This window comes from Mus caroli, chromosome 8 (assembly GCF_900094665.2).
Source record: "Mus caroli chromosome 8, CAROLI_EIJ_v1.1, whole genome shotgun sequence".
Classification (NCBI taxonomy): domain Eukaryota; kingdom Metazoa; phylum Chordata; class Mammalia; order Rodentia; family Muridae; genus Mus; species Mus caroli.
In genome coordinates this window covers 7,821,698-7,845,683 of record NC_034577.1, presented here as the reverse complement: position 1 = coordinate 7,845,683, position 23,986 = coordinate 7,821,698, and the positions used below count along the sequence as shown (strand labels likewise).

General features: G+C 49.3%; 1 protein-coding gene across 1 annotated transcript in view; it reads right to left on the bottom strand.

The window, feature by feature from the left end:
- The window catches only part of Col4a2 (collagen type IV alpha 2 chain), a 137,950-nt gene that overhangs the window by 49,882 nt on the left and 64,082 nt on the right, over positions 1–23,986 (bottom strand). The window contains exons 5-6 of the mRNA XM_021169415.2: positions 704–838; positions 24–68 (exon numbers count right to left, since the gene is read on the bottom strand). Coding sequence (XP_021025074.1) covers positions 24–68; positions 704–838 — 180 coding nt within the window. The remainder of the gene's footprint in view (positions 1–23; positions 69–703; positions 839–23,986) is intronic.

The window sequence follows — 23,986 nt, the reverse complement described above, 5'->3', positions numbered from 1 at the left end:
TTCTCATCTTCCCAAACACTTACAGGAATTCCATCTGCACCGGGGAATCCAGAGACGCCTCTCGCTCCCTGTGAAGAGTCAGAACAATTAACAAAACCAGAAGGCCCAGTGCCCACCCACAGAAGGAGGACCCCAGCCAGGACCTCCAGTGCCCACCCACAGCAGAGGACCCCAGCCATGACCCCTGTGTCCACCCTCAGCAGAGGACCCCAGCGAGGATCTCCAGTGCCCACCCACAGCAGAGGACCCCAGCCATGACCCCTGTGCCCACCCACAGCAGAGGACCCCAGCCAGGACCTCCAGTGCCCACCCACAGCAGATGACTCCAGCCATGACCCCTTGTGCCCACCCACAGCAGAGGACCCCAGCCAGGATCTCCAGTGCCCACCCACAGCAGAGGACCTCAGCCAGGGCCCCAGGGCACACTCACAGCAGAGGACCCCAGCCATGACTCCTTGTGCCCACCCAGAGCAGAGGACTCCAGCCATGACCCCTTGTGCTCACCCACAGCAGAGGACCGTAGCCATGACCCCAGCCAGGGCCCCAGGGCCCACCCACAGCAGAGGACCTCAGCCAGGACCTCCAGTGCCCACCCAGAGCAGAAGACTCCAGCCATGACCCCTTGTGCCCACCCACAGCAGAGGACCCCAGCCAGGACCTCCAGTGCCTACCCAGAGCAGAGGACCCTAGCCATGACCCGTACCACATCTCCTTTTGGTCCAGTTGGTCCAGGAACTCCCCGTTCGCCCTTGTCTCCTTTGCGGCCCTGTAGTCCTGGGAATCCTTGCAACCCTGGGGGGCCACTGTACCCCTGGGGGCCCACTGCCCCTGGCTGACCCTGTGGGAACAATGCATGTTCAGGATCACAGAGGAAGACAGGCACACATTCTCAGTCAGTCACTTTCCAAATGACTCTCCTCACTCTCCACAATCTAGTATCCTTAGGAACGTTATGGAAATGACCATCTTCTTCCAGGGCCACCACAGAGGGACTGCTGCTGGCTATGGAATGACATCAGAGAGCTTGAGGGGAAACAGCTTCAGGGTGAAAATGAGAGGGTGTGACACGTGAGGTTGGTGGTGAGCGACCCAATGTCACCTTGCAGTTGACAGTGTCAGTTTGCTTGGCTTCCGTGTGAAATGCTCCCGTGATTTCCCTAATATAAGGCATACAGGTGCTACACAAGACAGAGCATATCCATACAATGGAATATCACTCACCCTTAAACAGAAAGCACAGGCGCGTGCTCCAATGGGGATGAGCTCTGAGGACATGTGCTTATGAAATAATCAATAATAAAAAGATACCAAAGACCTTACTCAAAGCTGTTCATATCTCTCCTCTACTGGTCCTTGTAGGAGCCACGGGTGTGTGGGTGGAAGAGCCCGACTCATTGAAGACAGAGACAGATGGGGGAGATTCAGAGACCTACCCCAGAGCTCAGGCACCAAGGAGAGTCTGCAGAGGTCTCTGAGTTTCATCTTCCAGCCTTGACACACTAGCAAATGCCCAGCCAGGGTGGGGCAGGGTGAGCATGGTGAGCAGGGGTGGAATCTATGCATCTCAGCCTCCTCGAAGACTATTACAAACACAAGGCCGGTCCCACCGTGTGGTTTGCTACGAGGACAGTGGCACTGTCGGGGTAGACTCAGGGACATGCTGAAGTTGTCTCTGAAGCTCCACGGCTTAGTTGCTGCTTGTGTGTTTGGGAAAAGAACGTGTTTTGGCTCCGACTTCTATGGGTGTCTTCTGGTCACGTTTGTCTTGTTTTAGTTTGTGGCTCTGCTAGGATCTATCTAGCTTTCCTGGGATCCGCCATGTGGAGGCCACCCCCTGCCAGTGTTTACTGTGACCCCTGGGGGTGGTTACTCTTTACAGTGGCATCTTTACTGTTTGCAGCCTGCAAGTCTGTCAGTGGGGATAATCATTCTAGAACTAAGGAAAACAGTTCCTGGCTACCACAGGACCTGCTTGTGAGGCTGTCCTCATCCCTCACGTTCAAACCCTAGTGGCAGGCTGACACAGACGACCCCACGAACTCATTTTCCTCTGCTGTCAGCAGACCTTTAACCCACACTTCTTGGGTGGGGCGTCTAAGTTAGGAGTGAACTCTAGTCTTGTTTCCTCTGGAGCTTCCTGCCATTTCTTCGCCTTGCACAACCCAGTGTGTTCCCTGAACTCACAGGTTTGCACAATCCTCACCTTTATCTAGATCCAAAATACTCTCGTGGCCTCAGAGGGAGATCCAGACCCAGCAAGCAGTCCCCTTTCTCCCCAGCCTCTGGCAACCCCACCACCCATTGGCCTCTGTCTCTTTGGTTCCCTCTTCTATAAATCAGCAGAAATGAAATCACATGATGGGTGTGAGACCTTTTGAGTCTGGCTTCTTTCACTCGGCGTTAATGCCTTGGGGGCTCATTTATGTTGTGGCACAGACCAGTCCTTCATGTTCATGGCTGAATACTATTCCACTGTATGGATATACCGCAGTCTGTCCTTTCATCAGCCAGTGGGCATATTTGAGTGGCTCTACCTTTTGGTTGTTTATTTACACGTATGTATGTGTGTGCCTGGGCATGTGTGCCATAGCACACATCTGGAGATCAGAAGACTTAGTGGGGTTAGTTCTCTTTTTATCTTTACATATGGGTCCTGGGGCATCAAACTCAGGTCTCCTAGTTGCACTTCAATCACCTCCCCTTGCTGAGCCAGCTCACTGGCCCACTTGTGTAATGATGAATAAATGAATAAACAGTCTTGCTGTCAGCTGTATCAAACCGCCGCCTGAGTTCCTCCTGTAGGTTTCTGGTACCAATCCCCAGGACTCAGTGGATCTCAGACAATTACATATTTAAGTTTCTGACCAAACTTTTCCCTCAGTGGCTGTATCAGTTCACAGCCCTACCAGAAATGCCCCAATTTTGCTTCACCCTAGCTAACACGTTCTTTCTTCTTCGGTGTCTCTAGCCAATCTTGTCAATTTTGAACAGTTGATGATGGACCAGGCTGTGTTTCTCGGTGTGTGTGTGTGTGTGTGTCTGGGGAGAATGTGGGTTCTGACCCCTGACCTCTGGGGCTGGAGCTCCTGTTGCTAGGCTGAACCCTGCCTTGTGGGATAACTAGGCATTGGCACACGGCCTCGGTGTGCTCTTGGGAGGTATGTTTGGATCGGCAGGCAGGCTGGGGCTTTCCCCAGGATGTCCTGCCCGGTGGGGAAGTGCTCTGTGGAGTTCCAGGAGCAGCTGCACACACAGGTGAGGAGGGTTTCCCTTTGTGCTAATCAGCCACTGCGGTCCTGTGTGGAGGTCCAGCTCAGACCATTTATTTCCATCTCTTCCTCTCCTTGTGTGTAAAGAGGTTAAAAATAAAGCTGTCCCAACAGAAGGTGGCCACTCCACGTGCCTACATATCAACCCTGCAACTCCCAAATCTACAATGCTCTTCAAATTCCTGTTATGCCCTTGAAAATCTCCTTCCTCCCACACCCCCATCCCATCCAAACTGCAGGGACACAGAATATATGTTACAAACCTGGGGACACTTTTCAAAGGACCTATAAGGTTGTGTGTGCACCCTCCACTCCTGTCCCGTTCTATCCACAGGGCTGGGCCTCCTAGGGAGTGGGACAGTGAACACCATCACTCCACTGTGCACCTGCAGGAAGTGGCCTGCCAGAAGCTTAGAGGCAGCAATGGTTGTGGCGTGGCGAAATGCTGAGTACCAGTCGGGAGGAGCCCTAACTGGGCTCAGTAAAGCCCAGCATTGTGGGCTGCCTGGCTGGCTCCTGGATCACCTAGTTCCGCTCTGCGTCTCCATGTGGAGTCATTCTAACTTCATGCTGAATTCACTAGAAGTACATTGCCCCTGGCATGGCTCTGGAACCCTGAATCTATGTTTCACACAATTCCTAGAGGTTCTTGTGTGCATTGCTGTCGGAATAACAGCACGTCCCACACTTCCCTCCACATGGCCCTTAAGGGAGAAGACAGTTATCTTTTAAATAAGAAACTTAGGACTAAGTTCTAGCTCAGAGACAGGTCTGGCTCATTGAGTCAAGCAGAGCCAAAAACAAACAAACAAACAAACAAACAAACACCCCCAGTATGTCAGCTAAACATTAACTTTAATTAAACATCCCTATAAGACAGAATAAATGGGATAAGGGATTTGTCCACTTGACACCCCATCCTTCCCTTTCTGGAGTCACACCTGGTGTGTACCTGGTCACAAGACATTTTTGGTGGACGGCAAGGCCAATCGAAGCCATTGTTATTAAGTTATATGGCTAAGTAAGAGGTGTGCTTAGAATTCCAGGCTCCTGAGAATGTTCCTGGATTTGGAAAAGTTTACATCTGGAGAAGGGGCAAGGTGTCATCAGAACATGTGCAGGCAGAGGCGACAAGGAAAGAACCGGCCCCTGCGCACACCAGGATGTTCAATCTGGCTGCAGCCTTTCCGGGTTGAGCAGAATAGACTCCCTGTGACGCAAAGGATGAATGGTAGGAAATCCCCTCTCCTTCCTAAACCGACTCTTCCTGCCTCACCTTTCAAGGGCACCAGCCACAGACCCTCCTACCCTCCCCAGCCCCTTGCAGACTCTCCCTTCCTCTGAGGGCAGTAGACCACAACTCTTGACGATCCTGGGGAATTCCTAAGTCCTAGTGAATTTCTGCAAGCTGATGGCATACACTGGCAAATTCACAAGATGTCCACGATGGCAGAAAGGGCTCCCTCGGGATCCAGGACACGTGTTCTGTGCCCTAGGATTTGGAACTGTTTACTGTTCATGAGGGTGACGGTTCACGTGTGTGGACGTGTTATGTCACCTGCAAGGGAAACTAGAGAGTACCCACCTAACAGTATGTGACATAAGAGACTGAGAGCTACTTTCCAGAGTTATTTAACAGATTGTGGTTAAAAAGCAAATGGCGTCTGGCTTGGTGAGATGGCTCGGCTGGTAGAGGAGCTTGCTCTGAAGGTGGATGGTCTGAGTTCCGCACCCAGGACCCACGTGGGGGAAGGAGAGAACTGACGCCCAAAAGTTGTCCTCTGACCTCCATATACACACACAAAGGCGGTGGCACACATGAGCCCCTCCCCCACAATTAATTAGTTAATTAATTAAATCCACACAGGCTGAAGCAAACATTCATCTTTTACTCCCAGGACCCAACTCAGGGACGTCCACTTGTAGTGGCTCAGACTCAAATGAGAGAGATAGAAATAATAAAGCTAAACCAATCTGCAGCTACCACCTGCAAAATGGGTAGAAGAAAACACTGAGACTTTGGGATTGTAAAAGATTTCTTAGACACACACACACACACACACCACAAAACAAAATAGTGGAGAGGATTAAAAAGTTTGATCCTTCAAATTCTGCTGAAAATAAAAAGGCTCTAAACTAGCCAAGTCTGACCCGAATGAGAGGAGGGACTCCCTGTCATGCTCCGATTAAACCTCCTGCTGATGCCTGACACTACAGCCTACAGTGGTGGCCTGGTGGCCCGGTTCCCTTAATCTTCTCTCCTAAGCAGTTCCCAGCATCTGGCTTTCACCTCTCGCTCCACAAACCGTCTGCCGAATGGCTGGCTGCTCACATATCTGGCTCTGCCTCACTCACAGTCCTCCCGATTCACCCCCAGTTCTATTTTTAGAACACTTTCCTTCTGTTTTTTTTTTTTTTTTGTGGTTTTTGAGGCTTGAGCCCAGAGTCTGGCGTGTGTGAGGTAAGAGCTTCGCCACTGAGCTACATCCGCAGTCTGAACCCCTTTGAAGACCACTATAGTAACACCACAGTTTCTGAAGTTCAACTGAGGGGGCGCTGCCCTTCAGAGAAGGCTTGCCACCCTCACTGTCCCAGCCCCATTCAGTTCTGTAGTCCCCTGGAGCCGTTCAGGAAAGTCTTGTCTTAGCCCCGCACTGCCCCGGGGAACTGCTGATTGTTGGCTCCTTAGAGGGTTTGGCTTCTCTGTCTACACAGCAGACAGAATGCTCCCCAGGCCCTAATGATGAAGTCATCAAGGAGACCACCCAGGCTCATGGAAGGAGGCCTGAGTATCAGACCCTGCTCAGCATCTGATTAGATAATGAAATATCATGGGCAGCCAAGGCGCGGGTGAGGCAGGCTCTGGAATGCCGGGTGTTCCTCCTCCAGAAAGCTCAGGCCTGTAATGTCTGAACCTGGCTGCTTTAAGTATGACTGAGCTGAACTTGAACATGCTTAGCAATGGGTAGGACCTTGGTGGGACCACTGTGGTTCACAGGGGGTCAAAAGTTGTAGAGGAAAAGGGGTGTGTATTGACAGAAGTCTGCAAAAGCCAAAAAAGGAAAGAATTTTAATGTTTACTGGATATCTCAGTTTTGAAAATTTGAAATGAAATCAACATTCCTGGTGGAAGGAATAGGGCCAAGGGGGATAATAGTGCAGTTCCAGTAGCCAACACCAGGTGGCAGTCATTCTCAGCCTGCAGGAGAGTTAGGAAACCTGTCCTCTGGCTTGAAGGTTTTGAGTCTTTCCAGGGTCACATGACTCAGCTCTAGGGAACAGAGGGCAAATCCCTCATTTGCTAACCTCCCTTGGGGATAATCCCAAGGAAAACTGTGATTGCCTAATTCCAGTTAGTCCAAGGGGCTATCATACCCCACTTCCCTTAGAGTAATTAAGTCAATAACTCACAATTTGTCTTTTAATCTTGTTAAAGTAAAGTATGCCAAGTACTGACACTGGGAGCTTGCTCCCATGCTTACCCTGACGGCACTTGCAACAATGACTTCAAGTGACATTAGATTAAATTCCTCCCCAGGACTGAGTCAGCACATACCTAACAGGCCTGGATCTTTGCTAAGAGCCATTTCCACCTTTGTTAATACATTAGATTTTAATTCCTGTAAAACTCAGGACACATATTGTCACTATGCTCATTCTCTGTGGGAAACTGAGGTGGGGGGTGTGGCCAACCAGCCTTGTACATTTTGGGAGAGTGAGCTCACACGGGAGATGGCCACGTGGTTCTGGAAACCCACTGGCAGCCTGGGGCATGCTCACTGTAGAGAGGGACTTAGGTGTGAATCCAGGCAAGGCAGGACAGGTATGGGGGAAGAAGAGCAGAACAGAACAGAGCTGGTGGCAATATGGCTTAGGGACAAGATAAAAGGGTATAAAAGTGACTTCTGAGGTAAAGAGGCTAGGAGATGGACCACAGACGGTGGACTGGGAGGAAAGGGTCCGTGGGTGGCCGAGGCATCGGTGATGACTATTCATGTCACTTGACCACCATGCCCTATCTGAGAAGGCAGGATGTTGTGGTCTTTGAATGGCCAGAACTCCGTGCTGGGAGGTGGAGGAGCCACCATAAGGCACATGAATCCCACTTGGAAAGAAAAGCTTGAGAATACCTCCTACCGAGAGACCTCACCTCACCAGGGAGGTGTTGACTGCAGCCCTAAAGGGCCTAAGGATGCTTCTGGAACAGCTCTGGGGTTCTCTGTCTCTTTTATCTCACACCTATGTGGCCTCTGAAGGGCTCTGTTAGTATATTTGGTTTGCTCTAATTTTTTAGACAGGGTTTCTAGCTCAGACTGATCTCAAATTGTTACCTAGCCAAGAATGATCTTGGGCTTCTGATCTTCCAGCATCTACCCGCCCTGGGATTACAAGTATGAGCCCCATGCCCAGTTTCTGTAGTGCTGGGAACCCAACACAGGGCCTTGTGCATGCTAGGGAAACACGCTACCAATGGAGCCACATTCCCAGTCCCAGTCCCACCCCTTGCTGGAGTCAGAACCCACATCCTTGTATATGTTAAGCAAGTACTTTGCCACTGGGCTACACTCCAGCCCTAACCGTTGACGTTCAATTCTGGGAAGGTCAAAGGCAGACAGTCCACATCAGATCACACAACACCACACACAGCCTTTCTTCCTTGCACCTTTAGAAGGATCTACTCTTTGGGAGGAGTCCTAAGATAAGACCTGCCAGTCCTTGAGGTGGTCCTTGGGGTAACCCCCTCTCCTATGACACTGTCGCAGCCTTCAGGTTAAGCTTGTCTTCTGGACAGTGATTAAGAGGCTAAGCTTACAGGACTATGGTCCTGTAAGTGACTCTGGTGTCTCTGCACTTCCTCTCTCGGATTCTCATCTAGGATGACCCTTCTGATGTCACTGAGCACGTATCCTGAATAAACACAGACCATAGGAGCTCTACCTCCCATCTAAGTCTGTGGGAAGCTAATGCACGGATCAGTTATGCAGGCAGGAGACCCAAGACCCAGCGACATCCTTCTGCAATCCAGAGAATGACTCAGGAGGCATGTCCTCAGGAGGCATGACAACCCTCCCCTCCTTCTTCCTTGGAGACAGTGTTTTGTGTAGCTCAGAGTGGCCTCAAACTCACCCTGTAGCAATGGATGACTGAAATTCTGATCTTCCTGACACCACAGTAGGAACTGGGGATTGGATGTGGTTCTGAATTCGGGGCAAGCACTTTATTGACTGAGCCCCATCGACACCCTTTTACTAAATACTTTAAATACTTTATTTACTTTTATTTTATATGTATGAGTGTTTTATATGCCTCCATATATGAATGTATTCACATGCAGTGCCCAAGGAGACCCCCTCTCCTCCCAAGACTGGTGAATCCCTCAGAACTGGAGTTACAGACTCTTGTGAGCAGCCACGTGGATTCTGGGAAGGGAAGAATCCAGATTCCCGTGCAAGAACAGCTGTGTTAACTGCTGAGCCATCTCGGGCTCTCCACCAATCCTTTTCTCTAATGACATTTAAATTCTTCATTATTTTATCTTTTATGTGCATGGGTGTTTTGCCTATATGTATGTCTGTCTGTGCACCACTTCAGAGCATGGTGCTCCTGAGATCAAAAGAGAGTGTCCGATCCCTTGAAACTGGAGTTATCACATGGTTGTGCTCGGCCTTAAATGGAATATATATATATATATATATATATATATATATATATATATATATATATACATGAAGAAAAATAGCAATTTTCTTCAATGAAATGGCAGTAGACACTGGACACAGCTCATCCTCCTGAGGTCTGTAAAGGTTGGTAATCTCCCAGTGATCAAGATGAGACCACCTGACTTCCTTAGTGAGCAGCCAGGGAGATGGTGCACTATGGACCTCAGGCAGGATTTCCATTACAGATGTTGGTTTTCCTTGGCACTTGGGGTATCCTTCCCAAATGACCTAAGCCTCTTAAGGAGACTGTTTCTACAAGAGCGTACATATTCACGACATGTGTGAGCACACATGCACGTGTGTGTGCCTGTCCTCAGCTCCATGTCCTTGGGGTTCCCTGCTGTGCCTTAACTTGCTGTGCAATGGGGCAGGAGCCTGTCTGCATGAGAACAGCCATTCATTCCTAGGCAGCCCCATCCCAGTTCCCAAGGATGGTCCAGCGAGGTCAGCTTGGCTAGGCTGGCATGCTGGGGACACCAATCATGCTCACAGGAAAGCTAAGATGGCAGAAGTGTGGAGAGCAGCAGACCGATGACTCCCCTGATGTCCCATGGCCAGCTGTGACTGCGAGTCCTCATTCTGTGGGGCTCACAGGCTCCTCATTCAGATATGGCCCAGACACCTTCCAAAGCCACTTCCTCTCTCCCATCCATATCTTGAGCCAGGGAGAGCTGGCTCTTGTAGTTCCTTGGATCAAACTCTCCTATCAAGGAGGCAAATGTTCTCAAGCTGAGGGCCTTTACCCTGTTCCACAGTCCTCCTCCTTAAACGGGCATTTCTCCTGGGTGCTGGCTCAGGGCCATCAGAGGTATCTCTGGAGTTAGCCAAACTCAGTTCTTGTCAGAAGCTCTGGTAGGACACCTCACCTCACTCTCCATGTCCCTCCTCCTCTCTCCTGGACTCTGCCCAAGTATCCACAGATCCCTAACCACAGAATGTCTAAATTCCCTCCGGCACCATTGTCCTGCCGTAACCCTTCTTTCTCCCAATTCTGGAGTCCAATTCTGGACAAGTAGAGACACTGCTAGCATTTGGCTTAAATCCAAGGACCCAGCATGCTTCACTGTAGCTGCTGTCCTGTGTTTCCCCAAACGGTCCTTCTCTCTTGTCCTCTCCTCCGGGTCCGTAATAACCCGTTAGCCAGCTTCTCCTTTGCCTCGCCTGGACAACTCCCTGGTCTAGAAGTCAAGGGGACTCTTGTGTTACACTTAAACCTGTGCCACTACAGAACCCATGGCGTTCCTTGTGTGTTTTGATGGTTTCTAAGGATGCCCTGATGTTGTGAACACATCTTTCTTCCTGAAAAGGTCGCTCTTTGCTTCTTCTCTGAGATGATATTGGGATAAGCCCTCTTTGATCTGCACCTAGTTTCTTAGCTGATCTTACACTTCCCTATGAAACCCCTTCTGTGCCTGTTTTGCATCTTGAGGGGGCCAGTGCAGTGCCTGGACCACACGCTTGGGGGTGGGGCTGTTGTGGTTGCAAAGGCAATCTGGCCAACTATTTGACATGAATCCTGTCTATTTATATCCGTCTGTATGCTCCTTCCTTTAGCTGCCTGTAACGCCCAGGAAGCATCCCCTTGTAACTGCTCTGTCCTCACTCCCAGCATGGCTTCTGGGGTGAGCTTCCAGGACACCAGAGGTCCTTTGCAGGATTAGTCTGAGAGCTTTCCTTCCCTGACATACATGCAGAAAAGTCCACCAGCCTCCTGGAGGCTAGGCAAGCATGAAAGACCAGTCTTCATTTATCTTCTAGCAAGCAAGACAACCGAGCAGTCAGCCTGGTTAAGTGAAGTCGGGAGAAATGTCTATCCAACCTCCATCCATCCACGCCTCTCTCCATCTTCTGTCAGTCTCTGCCACGTATCCACCATCTCTATTTATCTTTATCATTGATCCACATGCCTACTTATCTAAGTACACACGTGTGCACACACAGGTGGACTGTTATATGTCTCTTACACTTAGAAGGTGTAAAAATGGACTTTGGGCCAGTGAGATGGTGACATGGTATGTGACAGGGAAGCATGATGTGTGACAGGCAAGGCTGATGATGTATGACAATCAAGTCTTATGGACCGAGTTTAACCTCTGGGACCCATATGAGAATGGAAGGAGAAAACGTATTCCACAAAGTTGTCTATGATTTCATGAGCACACTGTGGCACAACCCCACCCCATCTTGTATATACACAGTTATAGGTTTAAAAAGGTGACTGATGGGGGCTGGAGAGATGGCTCAGCGGTTAAGAGCACTGACTGCTCTTCCGAAGGTCCTGAGTTCAAATCTCAGCAACCATATGGTAGTTCACAACCATCCATAATGAGATCTGTTGCCCTCTTCTGGGGTGTCTGAAGACAGCTACAGTACTTACAATAAATAAATAAATAAATAAATAAATAAATAAAATCTTTTTAAAAGAAAGTTGATTGTCAATGGTGCCAGAGGGAAAACAGCTGACTTATTTGTAAATCACAAATAATTCAAATTAAGTTTCTTATTAAAGTACTGTTATCGTAGAAACCCATTTCCAGTTGTACAAAGTCCCCTTTGAAAGCAACTGGGTGGCCTGGGTTTTGCCTGGGTTTGGGGGAGGGAGGTTTCTAATGGAATGGTTTTTAACCATGACTCCTAATTTGCTGGTGTGTCCTCAGCCTGTAACCTCCTTAAGACCAGGCGGTATGCTGATCTTGAAGTACAGCTCCAGCCTTCAGGGGTCCTTCCTCTGTGAACACTGAGGGCCACACTTGGCCATGACTCCCTAGAAAGCTTTCAACATATCTCGGGGGAGCTTTCTGGTATGCTCAGGCCTCTTCAGCTCAGAGATGGAGGGTTATGAATAGTAACCCACTATCTGGTCTACACTGGGGAATTATGGCTCATGCGATTGTGGGAATGTACTAGCCATTCAGTTTGGCAACCATTCCTGTGATCCGAATATTAATTTTTTTCCATGCAAAACAGTAGCACTGCCCTGGATCTGACACGCCAGACAGGAATCTGGGAGGCAGAACTGTGACCACTGTGGGCTGGCTGCAGTCTTCCCAGCACAGCGATCAACCACAGCACTACCCCTGCTGTGAAGAGCCCTGGCTGTCGCTGTCTGCTTGTTAGTGTACCTTTCCACAAAGCAACAGACAAGACAGTTCCCAGTGGACACTGCCAGTTCCCCTCAGTGTGAGGACGGCAGGTGGGTGTCCCCTGTGAGTTGGCAGGGTAGCGCATGGCCCTGTTGGGCCTCTCCTGTCTCTTCTCTCTTAGCTTTCATGCAGGGATTTCTCCGTGGTCTCTTGAAACGCTACTGTCCCTCAGACCTCAGCCCAGCAACTCTGGCTGCATACTCTGCCATTTGACTTTATATCAGAAGAACTGAACTGACCCAGAAGTGATAGCGTCAAAGGCCAGATAGCAAAAGGAAGTGACTTAAATCCACCACTGTTATACTGTTTGCTAAGCTGTGTCATCTGGACAGAAACTGCTCTGGTCTGAGTCTGTAAAGATCCCCAAAGTCCACATGCTGAAGTGAATACCTGTCCCCCACCCCCCACCCCCAAACTGGCATTGAAGGTTTTGCTATCAGTGGGTGTGGAGGTTACAGGTGGATCTTCATAAACGGGTTAGTGGACTACCCTGTCCATGAGAGGACACAGGAGCTCGGCACTGCCTGGGAAGCAGTGACCCCTCCCTCGACACTGAATCTGTGGTGTTCGGGTGTGGGCTGCTTGCTTGCGTGAGTATGAGTACCGTGTGTGCCCTGCCCATGGAGGCCAGGGAAGGGCACTGGATTCTTGGGAGCTGGCGTTACAGAAGGGTGTGAGTCTGGGAACCGAGACCAACTGGCAAGTGCTCTTTGTTTTGTTTTGTTTTGTTTTGTGAGACAGGGTTTCTCTGTATAGCCCTGGCTGTCCTGGAACTCACTCTGTAGACCAGGCTGGCCTTGAACTCAAGAAATCTACCTGCCTCTGCCTCCTGAGTGCTGGGATTAAAGGCGTGCAACATCACTGCCCGGCTAGCAAGTGTTCTTAACTGCATTTCTCCAAGGCCCAAGCTATGACCTCAAGTTCTCTAGTCTGAGGTGTTTGGTCACGTGGCCACATAGACTAGAACAAGTGACTTAGTCACAGAGACAGGGTTTCTAAGACCCTTGAGAGCAGGGGTTCTCAGCCTTCCTTTAATACAGCTTCTTATGTTGCTACTTCCTAACTGCAACTTTGCTACTGTTGTGAATCATAATGTACATGTCTGATATGCAGGATCTCTGCAATGTGGCCTCCAAAAAGGGATCACGAATAACAGGTTGGGAACCACTGCTCAGGACCAACAATCCTTCAGAATATAAGCAGAGCCGAGCAAAACACCCAGAGCCATCAGTAAGGACTGCTGTACCCAGAGAGGATTTCCTAAACTAAAGAAGAACTTTGAAGAAGCCTAACAAAAGCACTTCATTCCCACAGGAACCCCTTTCTGGAGTTCCTGTGGGCCACACAGTGCTCCATGTTGCTCGATTATATTCTTATTCATGTTAAAATGCGTGGGTCAGACCATCTTAAGCTGGCGTGACGCCCCTGAGCGGTCAGTGCTAACACCATGAGTGTCACAGCAGACAGGCTCTATAAAGACGCTGCCTCCTTCTGTCCCACAACAGAGAGCTAATCCCCACCATGGAATCAACTCCCGAAACGGAGCTGGAGTAAAGGGTGAATGCAACAACTGGATGGAAGAGTTGGCCATAAAACCAAAGTCTGTGGAAGCCGGCTCCATGGTTAGGAAAGAGCTGGAAACATGTGGGTGTGTGCTCAAGACCCGAGGAAAATTCCGGAAGTTCAGCAGATGTTTTCTGTTAGGAGGCATTGGAAGCCTCGAGGGCTGTCTGTATCTCCTTCTTGGGAAACAAGATGATTTAAGAAACGAGCAGTTTTCTGCTAAACTCACAAAATGCAAAGCTTATTGGCATGGCGACCCTCAGACCCTTCCCAGGGAGCTCAGAGCACTGCCTTGGGAAATCTGTGACAGACATCCCACCTGCTGTGCATTCTGCCCTCTTATTCCCTATCTCTCTCAGCTGCTAACAGTTTCTCCAGGATTGGCAGAGGTGAAGCCTTCCCTCCCTTTGGAAGACAAAGTTGGAGTCACAATGACTTTTCTTGGTTTAGAGTGTTTCTACATAAACATTGAAAAATGGGGACTCAGACACAAGAGGTCAGAGGTCTCTACTGGACAGAAGACGAGTGAATTAACGTTTAGGAAACATGTAGGATTTCATTTAAATATTGCATCTGCTGGAGAACGTTCTTCTGCATAAAGGTCGGTGCATGGAAGATTCAGACTGTATTAACAAAATGTCCTTTAGGAGGAGCTGGAGATGGAAGCTACTCTCTGGTCAGTGACGGATGAGCTTGCACAAACATCCCACCCAAAACCCTTGTTAAAGTCTAGAACTCCAGCTGGCTGGGGCTCTGGCGATCTAATCAGATTGCTCCACCGGCTTACTGGAGATGTTGCTAACGTGGACCATGTTCAAGGACATAAGATGCTTCTAGCCCTGGGAACATTACTCAAGCCACTGAGAATTTTAATGGTCTGAGCCACAGAGGAACTTCTGAAATGACCAGAGTGAGCCCCACACAGACCCTGCCAGCACCTAGGCAGTTCCCTCCCAGAGGAGCAGGTGGCTTACAGCCTTCCTGCCAGGAAGATGATGGGGTGCACACATGACCAGATTAAACTGCATTAGGTCAGTTGTGTGGGAATTTACACGTTAAACAGTTTCATGGCAAATCTCCCAAAAACATCCCCGATTTTTGAAAAGTCCCATTTTTTCCCCATGTCTTTCTTAAAACTGGACTGTGTCATCCAGGGAATATTACACACCTCGGAGGAGGAAGGATTTCACAAGACTAGGCTCAGCCCAGGCGTTTTTGGTCATTGTGGGAAAACAACCAGCGAGGGAGTTCTGATTTACAGAACTATAGTTTGGGGCCAGCCAAGCTTGGGGGCTAACTAAACACCCACCAGGTTGACCCGCACTGCCTGGTCCTCATGTCCCCAAGTCAGATGGGGTCAGTGTCTCTGGCAGGGTCTTAGGATGACCTATGATGAGTAACCCAAGGAGGTTTTTCTTAAAAAACAAAACAAAACAAAACAAAACCCAGTGCAGCCCATGATGGCCTGGAACTGCTATGTTTCCAAGGACGACCCGACTCTTGAGAGCTAGGAGTGCTCTAAACACATGACTTAATCTAATGTTGCAGCTAGGACGCAGGAGTCGTCCACCCAGGGACCTGGAGTAGGTGGGTAACCGCTTTCTTTTTTGGCTTCTCCCTAGTGCCCCTCACTCTTTCCCTTTCTTAGCCTCCTTTTCCAACTGTTCCCAGAATGCCAAGCACTGAGCTGCTGCACACAGTGTATGTGTTCTTTTAATCTCCCTGCCAATTAAACAAAACAAAACAAAACCAAAAAACTCACAACCAAAATTTGGCAGGAATTAGCAATTGATTGTTTTTTTAAATAAAATTCTCTAAGTTGGGTGGGGGGAGGGGGGAGTTATTTCACACACCTAAGGAAGAAAATAGTTTTCTAGGAACGTGATCCAAAGGATGCTATAAAGAAGCCATGCCATGCTAATTTGGTTGATGGCTTCCAACTGCCACCCTCTCTGGGCCAGATAAGTCTGCTTCCATGTACCAGTGATGGTGAATTCCTCCATTCCATTTCTAAGCAATGGTGACTCCAGACTCCTCTCTGAAATCCCTCCCCACTTCTTCACTGATGCTATTTAAATTGGCAATGTGTTTCCCCATGGCAAACCCAGTCTCTTCCTTATCATGTAAAATGGCCAGGGAAATGAATTTCCAAGGAGGGGCCAGGAAGAGGACACAGAGGGAAAAGGAGTAAAACCTGTGTAGATTCAGACTTTTGTGTTCTAAAAATAGCATCAAAGCCTCCGGCCGGCAGCTGACCATCCTAGAGGCCTGATGGTTGTCAGGCTTGCCAGTGTGGACAGCTCTTTTCTTAGGTAAGCTACGGCTGCTCTTAAGCTGGTAGCAGCCTCTCTTCTCAACTCATCAGAGAGCTGCTGAAATCTCACTTTAGAGATCTCCTACTGAACTCAAAAGTCAAAAAAAAAAAATTAAATTAGTGACTGTGAAAAAAATAAGCTTGAGGAGTGAGTCTCATGTCCTCCATTCTCCCTCAACCTCTAAATCCAGCACGGATCTCACCCCAGCCCACTCCCTCCCATCTCCACAAAGGACCAATTATACACAGGGAAGCCAGGAGGCTCACTGCAGTCTCCCTCTGTCCTCTCACCTGATTCCCTCTGCTACACTTCCCTAAGTGGCAGTCCAAGTCTAGGCCAAGACTTCTGGCTTCCAGCTTTGATTTACTCCCCAAATGTCTTGTCTGCCTTGCCAAGATTGTGAAATATGCCACCTACACTGTTCTTAAAAAGTAAAAGGAGCTCAATGCTTTACTAATGGAAAATATGTATCCGTCACTAAGTGGGAAGGAGAAATAGAAACTCATTTTTAATCTCTCTCTCTCTCTCTCTCTCTCCTCTCTGTGCTCTCTCTGCTCCCCCCCCCCACACACACACTAAGCAAGCTCCCACAAACAAAGAACCCGTCCCTAATGACCCATTTGAATGAATGACAGATCTGGAACACAGAGGCAAAGGATAGCTCAGGACACTGTGGGGGTGGCTTTTTGGTTCCGGGTCAGCACAGGCCACCTCTCTGTGGACCTGCCTGGCAGAGCTCTGCTGGGAGCAGCATCCAAGACTCCTGTGACGCATCTCTGAGTGACCAGCATGGGAGCCTTATCTCCAGACAGACAACTGTGGGGGTGGATAGACAGCTGGCTTGGGGAATGTTTCCAAAAGCCCTCCGAATGTCATGTACCGTTAGCAGGGCTCCCTGCACGCTTGGCAGGCTTGCTCCAGCTGGAGCGGCTTTATGCCCAAGGATGGTAAGACCGTGGGTAACTTGCATTAGTCATGTTGGTCAGCCTGTGGCTGGCAAGGCTCAGGACTTGGAGAATTCAGGGGCTTGGCTTGAACCGAAAAATAAAACCACAGAACATTCTCGCATTTACAAGGTCGCTTCCCTGAGATCTGCTTGTGCAGTTTACAGACCTGTTCTTCGGAACAGCAGATCTAAGGCTGATGTCATTGTTCTCACCTGCAGGCAGCGACTGCCTGCTGTGCTCTCTCTCAAGAGAAGTGGGGTGGAAGGGAAATTCCTTTGAATGGATTTCTGATGGAATTCAATTACAAGATGTTCAGGACTTATCATCGTCTGGGATTACTGGCAGAGTTTAGGAAAGGGATGGGAAGGGCTGAACTCAGCTGGTACAGCGAGTGCCTAGCGTGTAGTGCATGAAGTTCCTGTGAAGAGCCGTCCTTGCATATGTATGTAAGATGTAAAAATGTATGCAAAATGTAAAAATGTATAAATTAAACATGAAAAGAGCACTGTCGTATTCCCCTAAGGCAAAGGGCGTGCTCTCTGCCCACAGACCTTCTGCTTGGCCAGATCTCATCATGCCTGGGGCTCCTACCTCAGAGGAAGGGCAAGTTAAGTCCCCAAATGAGGGATCTGGGAGATCCGGGGTGTGGCAGGAGCTGAAGGCTTCCCATCTCCAACCTGTGGTCTTCTGAGACCATCTTGGCCCTCTGACTGCAGGAGCAGAGCCACTTCTGTGTGTACCTTCCCAACCTCTAGGCTAGCTGGTGAGTGAGGAAAGGAAGGATGGTGTCACACCCTCATGGGACTGCAGACTGACGAATGGGCTGAGGGCGAGCGGGCGAGGAGAGTGGGGCAGAGCCCACAGACTGACGAGGCCCCAAAATGGTGGCACACCCCTGGCTCGAAACTCATGAGTGTTCAGTAAACCAACCCCCTGACGCCTTCTCTTACTGAACATGGCAGCTTCCCATCACAGGTAGAAGAGAAGGAACTTGTTCCTACATGGAGGAAACCCTGGGTCTGCGGGGCTCCCCGAAGCTGTCCCTCTGGGCCATTGTAGGGAGAATGCTGGCCACACCTGGCATCTTCCTAGCCAGTGACTTGAGCTCTAATTTCCTAGGAGACATGTGCTGGCCCTGTGGAGGAAACAAGGGCTTTGGTTTTTTGGTAAACTGACCTTGCAGGGTCCTCCTGTACCCTGTGCATTTCTAGCACATTTCTGGCGATTCCCTGTGTGCCTTTAAACTCCATGGTTTCATTTTGACCTGTGTTTGAATGAGCTTTTAACTGACAACCAAATCTAGGAGAGCAAGTGGCAGGACCGGAGAGGAGGTAGGAGTTGGCCAGGAGGCCTGCGTGGCCAGGAGGCGTGGATGGACCTAGGTTTCTGTGTTCAGTGTTTTAGTGGGATCTCAGCCTATCCCAGCAATAGCAGGTGATGCTTCAGCCATAGGGAAAAGAGTCACCCCTGAGTGTGCTAAGTTTTGGTGGGAAGCAAGCAGCAACAGGAAGCTGGTTGTTGGCTAAAGACTGAATGGAAGACTGGGCTGCCTCAGCTTGCTCTGTGGCTGGGAGTGTAGAGTATATGTTTAGGTACAGGAGCGTATGTTTAGGGTACAGGAAGCTCCGTGTTCATTCTCCAGCACAGAGAAGCCAGCAACTTCAAGTTCCTTGGGCCCTTTGTCCCAATAGTCCCGATAGCCACAGGGAGGGACACAACGTCTCCTTAGCATATCTCCCTTCAGGAAGTTTCCACCCCACCATTCATATTCCCGCATGCTCAGCTTCCTGGGACTTTCTGTGCCAGTTGGGTCCCAGATGGACATCAGCACTGTCATGTAACTGCAGCTGGAGAGGGGCAGCTAATATTACTCACTCTCGGAGGAGACGCACAGCGCTGCCCTTGAGTCAGGCAAGAGGACAGCCTTTTCTTTAGAATGGGAGTTTGCTTTGGCCTGTCTCGAAGGACAGCAGAAAATATAGATGAACACTGAAGAATCAAAACCTAATACTAAAAGCTTCACTCCCTCACCATCCCAACGCATTTCAGCAGGATTGTTGTTTTATGTTATACGGGTTTGAGTCATACAGGCTGCGCTCACAGAAAAGTCATCCTGACGTCGCTTCCACCAGAGGCTGCTGGGGGGTGTAGCTTCAGATTCTGAATTCACTTCCTGCTTTGGTCAGCTTTAAAGTGAGCTTGCCCGAAAACTGCAAAGAGACTCAGGTTTACCTCACAACTGTTGCCTCCAGCAACCTCAACCGGTTTATCTCCAGCCTTTCCTGAGTGTGGATGGCCCTAGGCTGTCTCTTCCATCCTCGGAAAGGTTATCTAGATCAACATCCCTCAAGGGAAGAGCAGCCTCGTGGGTTGCCTAGGTGCTTAGTCATCCAGTTGACGCTCAGTATCTGATGGTAGGCTTCCTTCTCGATCCTAATCTACACCTTCCAGTAAATCTTTCCCTTGTAAGTCTCCCTACAGCCTGGACAGACACCAACCAATCAGTTACCTGCTATGGCCTCTTCCTGGACGTATGGATAAATCTCCATATTTCGCTTTCTGGGGATGAAAATCGCCCTCCACATCTTTAGGCAAGGTCTAATCGGCGGTTAAAGGAGGAAGAGGATATGGGGGCTCCCACAGAAGAGCAGACACTTCCAGGGCAAGAAATATCCGATAATTATTCCTGCCACAATTAGACAAGGGGTGGGGAGGAGAGAGAGGAAGTGGAGGGGATTCTCAGGAATCCCTTGAGAAAACAGGAATGAGGCAGGCCGTGCACTAATATGGGCTTCTTTCTGCTGGGGAAGGGACACCATCTGTGGGTGAACAAGTCACAGGCATTGCAAAGAGGAAGACAAGCAGAACTGGGAGGAATCCTGCAGTGGTTCTCAACCTTCCCAATACTGCCACCCTCTAATGCAGTTCTTCCCGTGGTGACCCCCAACCATAACATTACTTCCGTTGCTACTTCATGGCTGTAATTTTGCTACTGTTGTGAATTGTAATGTAAATACTTTTGGAGATGAAAGTTTGCCAAAGGGGTGGAGATCCACAGGTTGGGAAGTATTGCTTTAGAGGGTGACTGTCCGAGCCTGGCTCACCTCTCTTCCCCTCTGCAGATGAACGGCCCACACCGTTCCAGAGACGTTCTGGGAACTGCCTGCAAGTCTTTGGAATATGCCACAAGCTCCACATGGACGCTCTTGACCACAATTGTTGTAGTTTTTTTTTTTTTTTTCCCCCTCACTGGTCAATTCAGGCTGTTAGGATTTCAACCTCTTCTTTCTTTTAGAATCTTAAGTCTGAAGTTTGTCATCTGCACCATTTATTGTTGGAAATCTTAATAAATCACCATGAGAAGAAACAGAATGTGTGTGTGTGTGTGTGAGAGAGAGAGAGAGAGAGAGAGAGAGAGAGAGGGAGGGAGAGAGAGAGAGATCCAGAACAGAAGCCTACAGACTGCTCAAGTTTTATGGGCATCTAAGGAGAACTAAGCTATTCAAATACCTTATGATATCATGATATCATGATTCATGATTAAGAGGTTTTTTTCTTTAGTGAGCTAGAGAGACTCAGTCACCAGCACTCACAGGTTGTGTAGACTGAGAAGTGAGGTGGCCCCTCCTGGGATGGGTGGAAAGTCTCCAAAGGACCTATGGCCATTGGTTGTCTCCACTCTCACACACAGGTTATCAGAGATTCCTCCATTTCTCCCTAATCCCACTGACCACTTGGTTAGTAAGGCGTTAGCTACAGGGCAGGGTTTTAACTCTGCATCCTTTGGTGTTCAGGAGCTTATGCAAGGTCACTGGGACAGGTCATGGTTAGACCCATTATTAAAGATCTGCCATTAGCGGGAATGAATACTTCCAAAGCTCGGAGATAGCCACAGACGCTGCAGCAGCAGGCAGCTAAGTCTGGTCTGGGCACTCTTGTCTGGTTACTGACTTGGTGGAAGGTTACTTCTTATGCAAACCCAAAGTCCCAGCCTGCTGCAAAGCTCGGGAGTCACCAGATCTATGTCCTGAGGACTTTGACCCATGTAGGGGTCAAGGAAAACTTCTTCAGTCAGTGTAGGATTCTGGACGCACAGTTTCCAATGGGATTTTTCAAATTCAACCCAAAACAAAAAGAAACAACAAAAACTGACCATAGCACTACTAAAAGTAGACACATTTTTCCATGAATGAGGAAATGCCCTAAAAATAATTTTTGACCCCACTCATTTACCCACATTTATAATTTACTTGTGACCCAAATATTGAATAAACAGCAGGAAGAGATACCACCAGACACAAACAAGAGGCTTCCACGGATACATGTCTGTTTAGAAAATAGTTGTCAATACATAAATAAGGATTTGATTCAAGTTTGGTAATAATCCCAAGTGTTCAGAGTCCCATGGGAACGAGGACTCACTGACCACAGGCTTGATGTGAGGGAAGCTCTCTGGGGTCCTTGGCTGCCTGAGGGGGCCTCTCAGGCATGCTCAGTCCTCTGTATAGAATTCCTCTCCGAGGAACATGCTGGGAACGTCATTGAGAATCACCATCAATGGAGTCAAAGGCTGTGAGAACAGCTCCCCAGTCCCCGGAGGACGAGTTTCCGTTGCTCTGTGGAGTAGCCAGCCTGAACTCAGAAATCACAGATCGGAATGCTCACCACCATTGGAGTTTTGAAACAGGACTTTTAATGGAGCATCCTCCAGCGGTTGGGAGCCTGGAGGACCTAATGCTAAGTCTCACCTCTACCTGGTGCTCCACGTGTCCAGAGTCCTCCTGGCTCTACTTTCTGAGGCTGTTTGGCCGGGTCATTATGTCCTTGAGTGTGTGTGTGTGAGGGGGGGTGGTGGGGGTGGGGATGAAGGCATTGCTGTCTTCCTTGGAAGATGAGCCTCTTAAGCTCTTGGGACTCTAGTCTTCAGGGGCTGCCATTTGACCTAGAAAGTCCCAAGGGCAGTTGTTCTCTGACCTTTCTAGAGAACACCAAGAGGAACAGCAAGGGTCCTGCCGGGGTACTGTGCCTTAGGACTGTTGACATCCTTGTGACCAGAGTGAGATGCACATAATGCATGTGAATAACATGTTCCACACATTACCCCCATATCAAGTAAAACAGATACTTAATAAAGCTGAATTGGCTTGAGCCTCAGCACACAGTATGCTGGTTGGAAATGTTTGACTAATGCATATTTATTAAACACAGGTATTTCCAAAGGCATGTAATAGTCTCCTGTAACAGAGGCTGACCTTGAACTTACTATGTAGCAGAGGGAGACCCTGAACTCCTGACCCTCTCGCCTTAACCCCCTAAATGTGGGGATTACAGGTACACAATACCATGCCCATGTTAAATTTATTTTAGCTTTAGAAATGTCCAAAGGGAAAAGTATTCGGTGTACGCAACAAAGAAGGCTTTAACTATGTGTGGCTGTCATTGAAGTAGCCAGCCCAGAGGATGCTCCGTGGGAGCCTGCTTCCGGGGTCAACTTTGCTCTGATGCCTAGACCCGGAAAGAGCTGTCACGCTGAGTGGGAAGTGGGCAACCTGTGCCAGCCTGCCGTGGACAGGAGATCTGGAAGGCCACAAGGCAAATGCAGGAGGAACAAGGCTTTCTTACATGGAGGCACTGCTGACCCATCAGAAACTGGTCTCATGGCTCTGATTTTTATATACACTGCTGCTGCTCATGCCAGTGATTTCAATTACAAAGTGGATTCGCTCCAGCGTTGCCTCTTTCTCTGTGTATGTGTGAGTATGCTTGTGTGTGTGTGGTGTGCATGTATGTGTGTATATGTGTGCTTGCGTGTAGATAATGCTTGTGTGTATATATGATGTATGTGGGGTGGGGCGGGGGACACAGCCCGTGTTAAACACTGAGGCATAGCTATTTCAGAATGCTGGGTGGTGAGGTGTCTGGCTCCTGCACTGTCTCCACAGGTCTCCAATACAGCTTCACACTGGCTTAGAACAATGCCCTGAATGAGCTGGAGGCTTGTCTTCCTCACCTTCAGCCCAAGTGCAGGTGCCACAAACAAGGGAAGGTGGGCCTGGAGCTAGAAGCTCTGGGGGCTGGGCAACCCAGCTTCAAGCACCCTAGAGGGGAGATGACAGGGCTCATGCACACCCAGCAGGGGCTGGAAGTGGGAATCCCAGGAGAGCCCTGAGCAGAGCACGCCCGTAGGGTGCAGAGCAGAGACTGCTCAACACATGGCTGGCAGGGTAACATGAGGAGTGTGTCTCTGAGAGGCAGGGAGGTCCGGGAAGCAGTGGCAAACAGATCTTTGAAGTTTGGGCGACGCTGTCCATCACCCATGGGCTCTGACGTCAGAGTTTTCCCTTGAGTTATAAAAAAAATTGGAGTCTGTGCCACCCACAAGCTAGACTGCAGGCAATGAGTTGACCCTGGTGTCTGCGTGGGACACGGGGCATTCTGCTGAATCACCATGTGGAAGTTTTGTCTCTGGGTGCCAGGTTTAAGACCAAAATGCACTGCTGTCCGACGGATAAAAACTCCTATTCTATAAACACGTTCTTCCCAGCTGCAATTTATCTTGCTCGTGGGCTTAAAAATGTTTCAACAGCGCCGAATGTGATGGATCACAGGACTTGCTCTCTTTCTCATTCAATGGGTAAAAATAAATCTTGGATTTCGGGCAGAGGGGAGGAGGCACTGCCAGAAGCCCAGAAACCTTCCCTTTTCCAGTAGTGGTGTCTGCAGTGGGAGCCACACCCGGCGGAGCCTCCTGGAGGAGACAGATGCAGGCAGGGCCTGGGACTCTCTCTGCCCAGGGGCAGTGCCGAGCTATTATGAGCTGTCTAGGGTTTCAGGGGGGCATATAAATAAGAGCATAACAGTTTATCTTTGGCCACTGAGGTATACTCTTAGGGATTCTGTTCAAATCAAGCCTCGGCCCTGAGTTTTCTCCTTGGGGATTTTTGGTGTTATATTGTAAAGGTAGCACTGAATTTTCTTTCTTTGTTTCTTTCTCTCTCTCTCTCTCTCTCTCTCTCTCTCTCTCTCTCT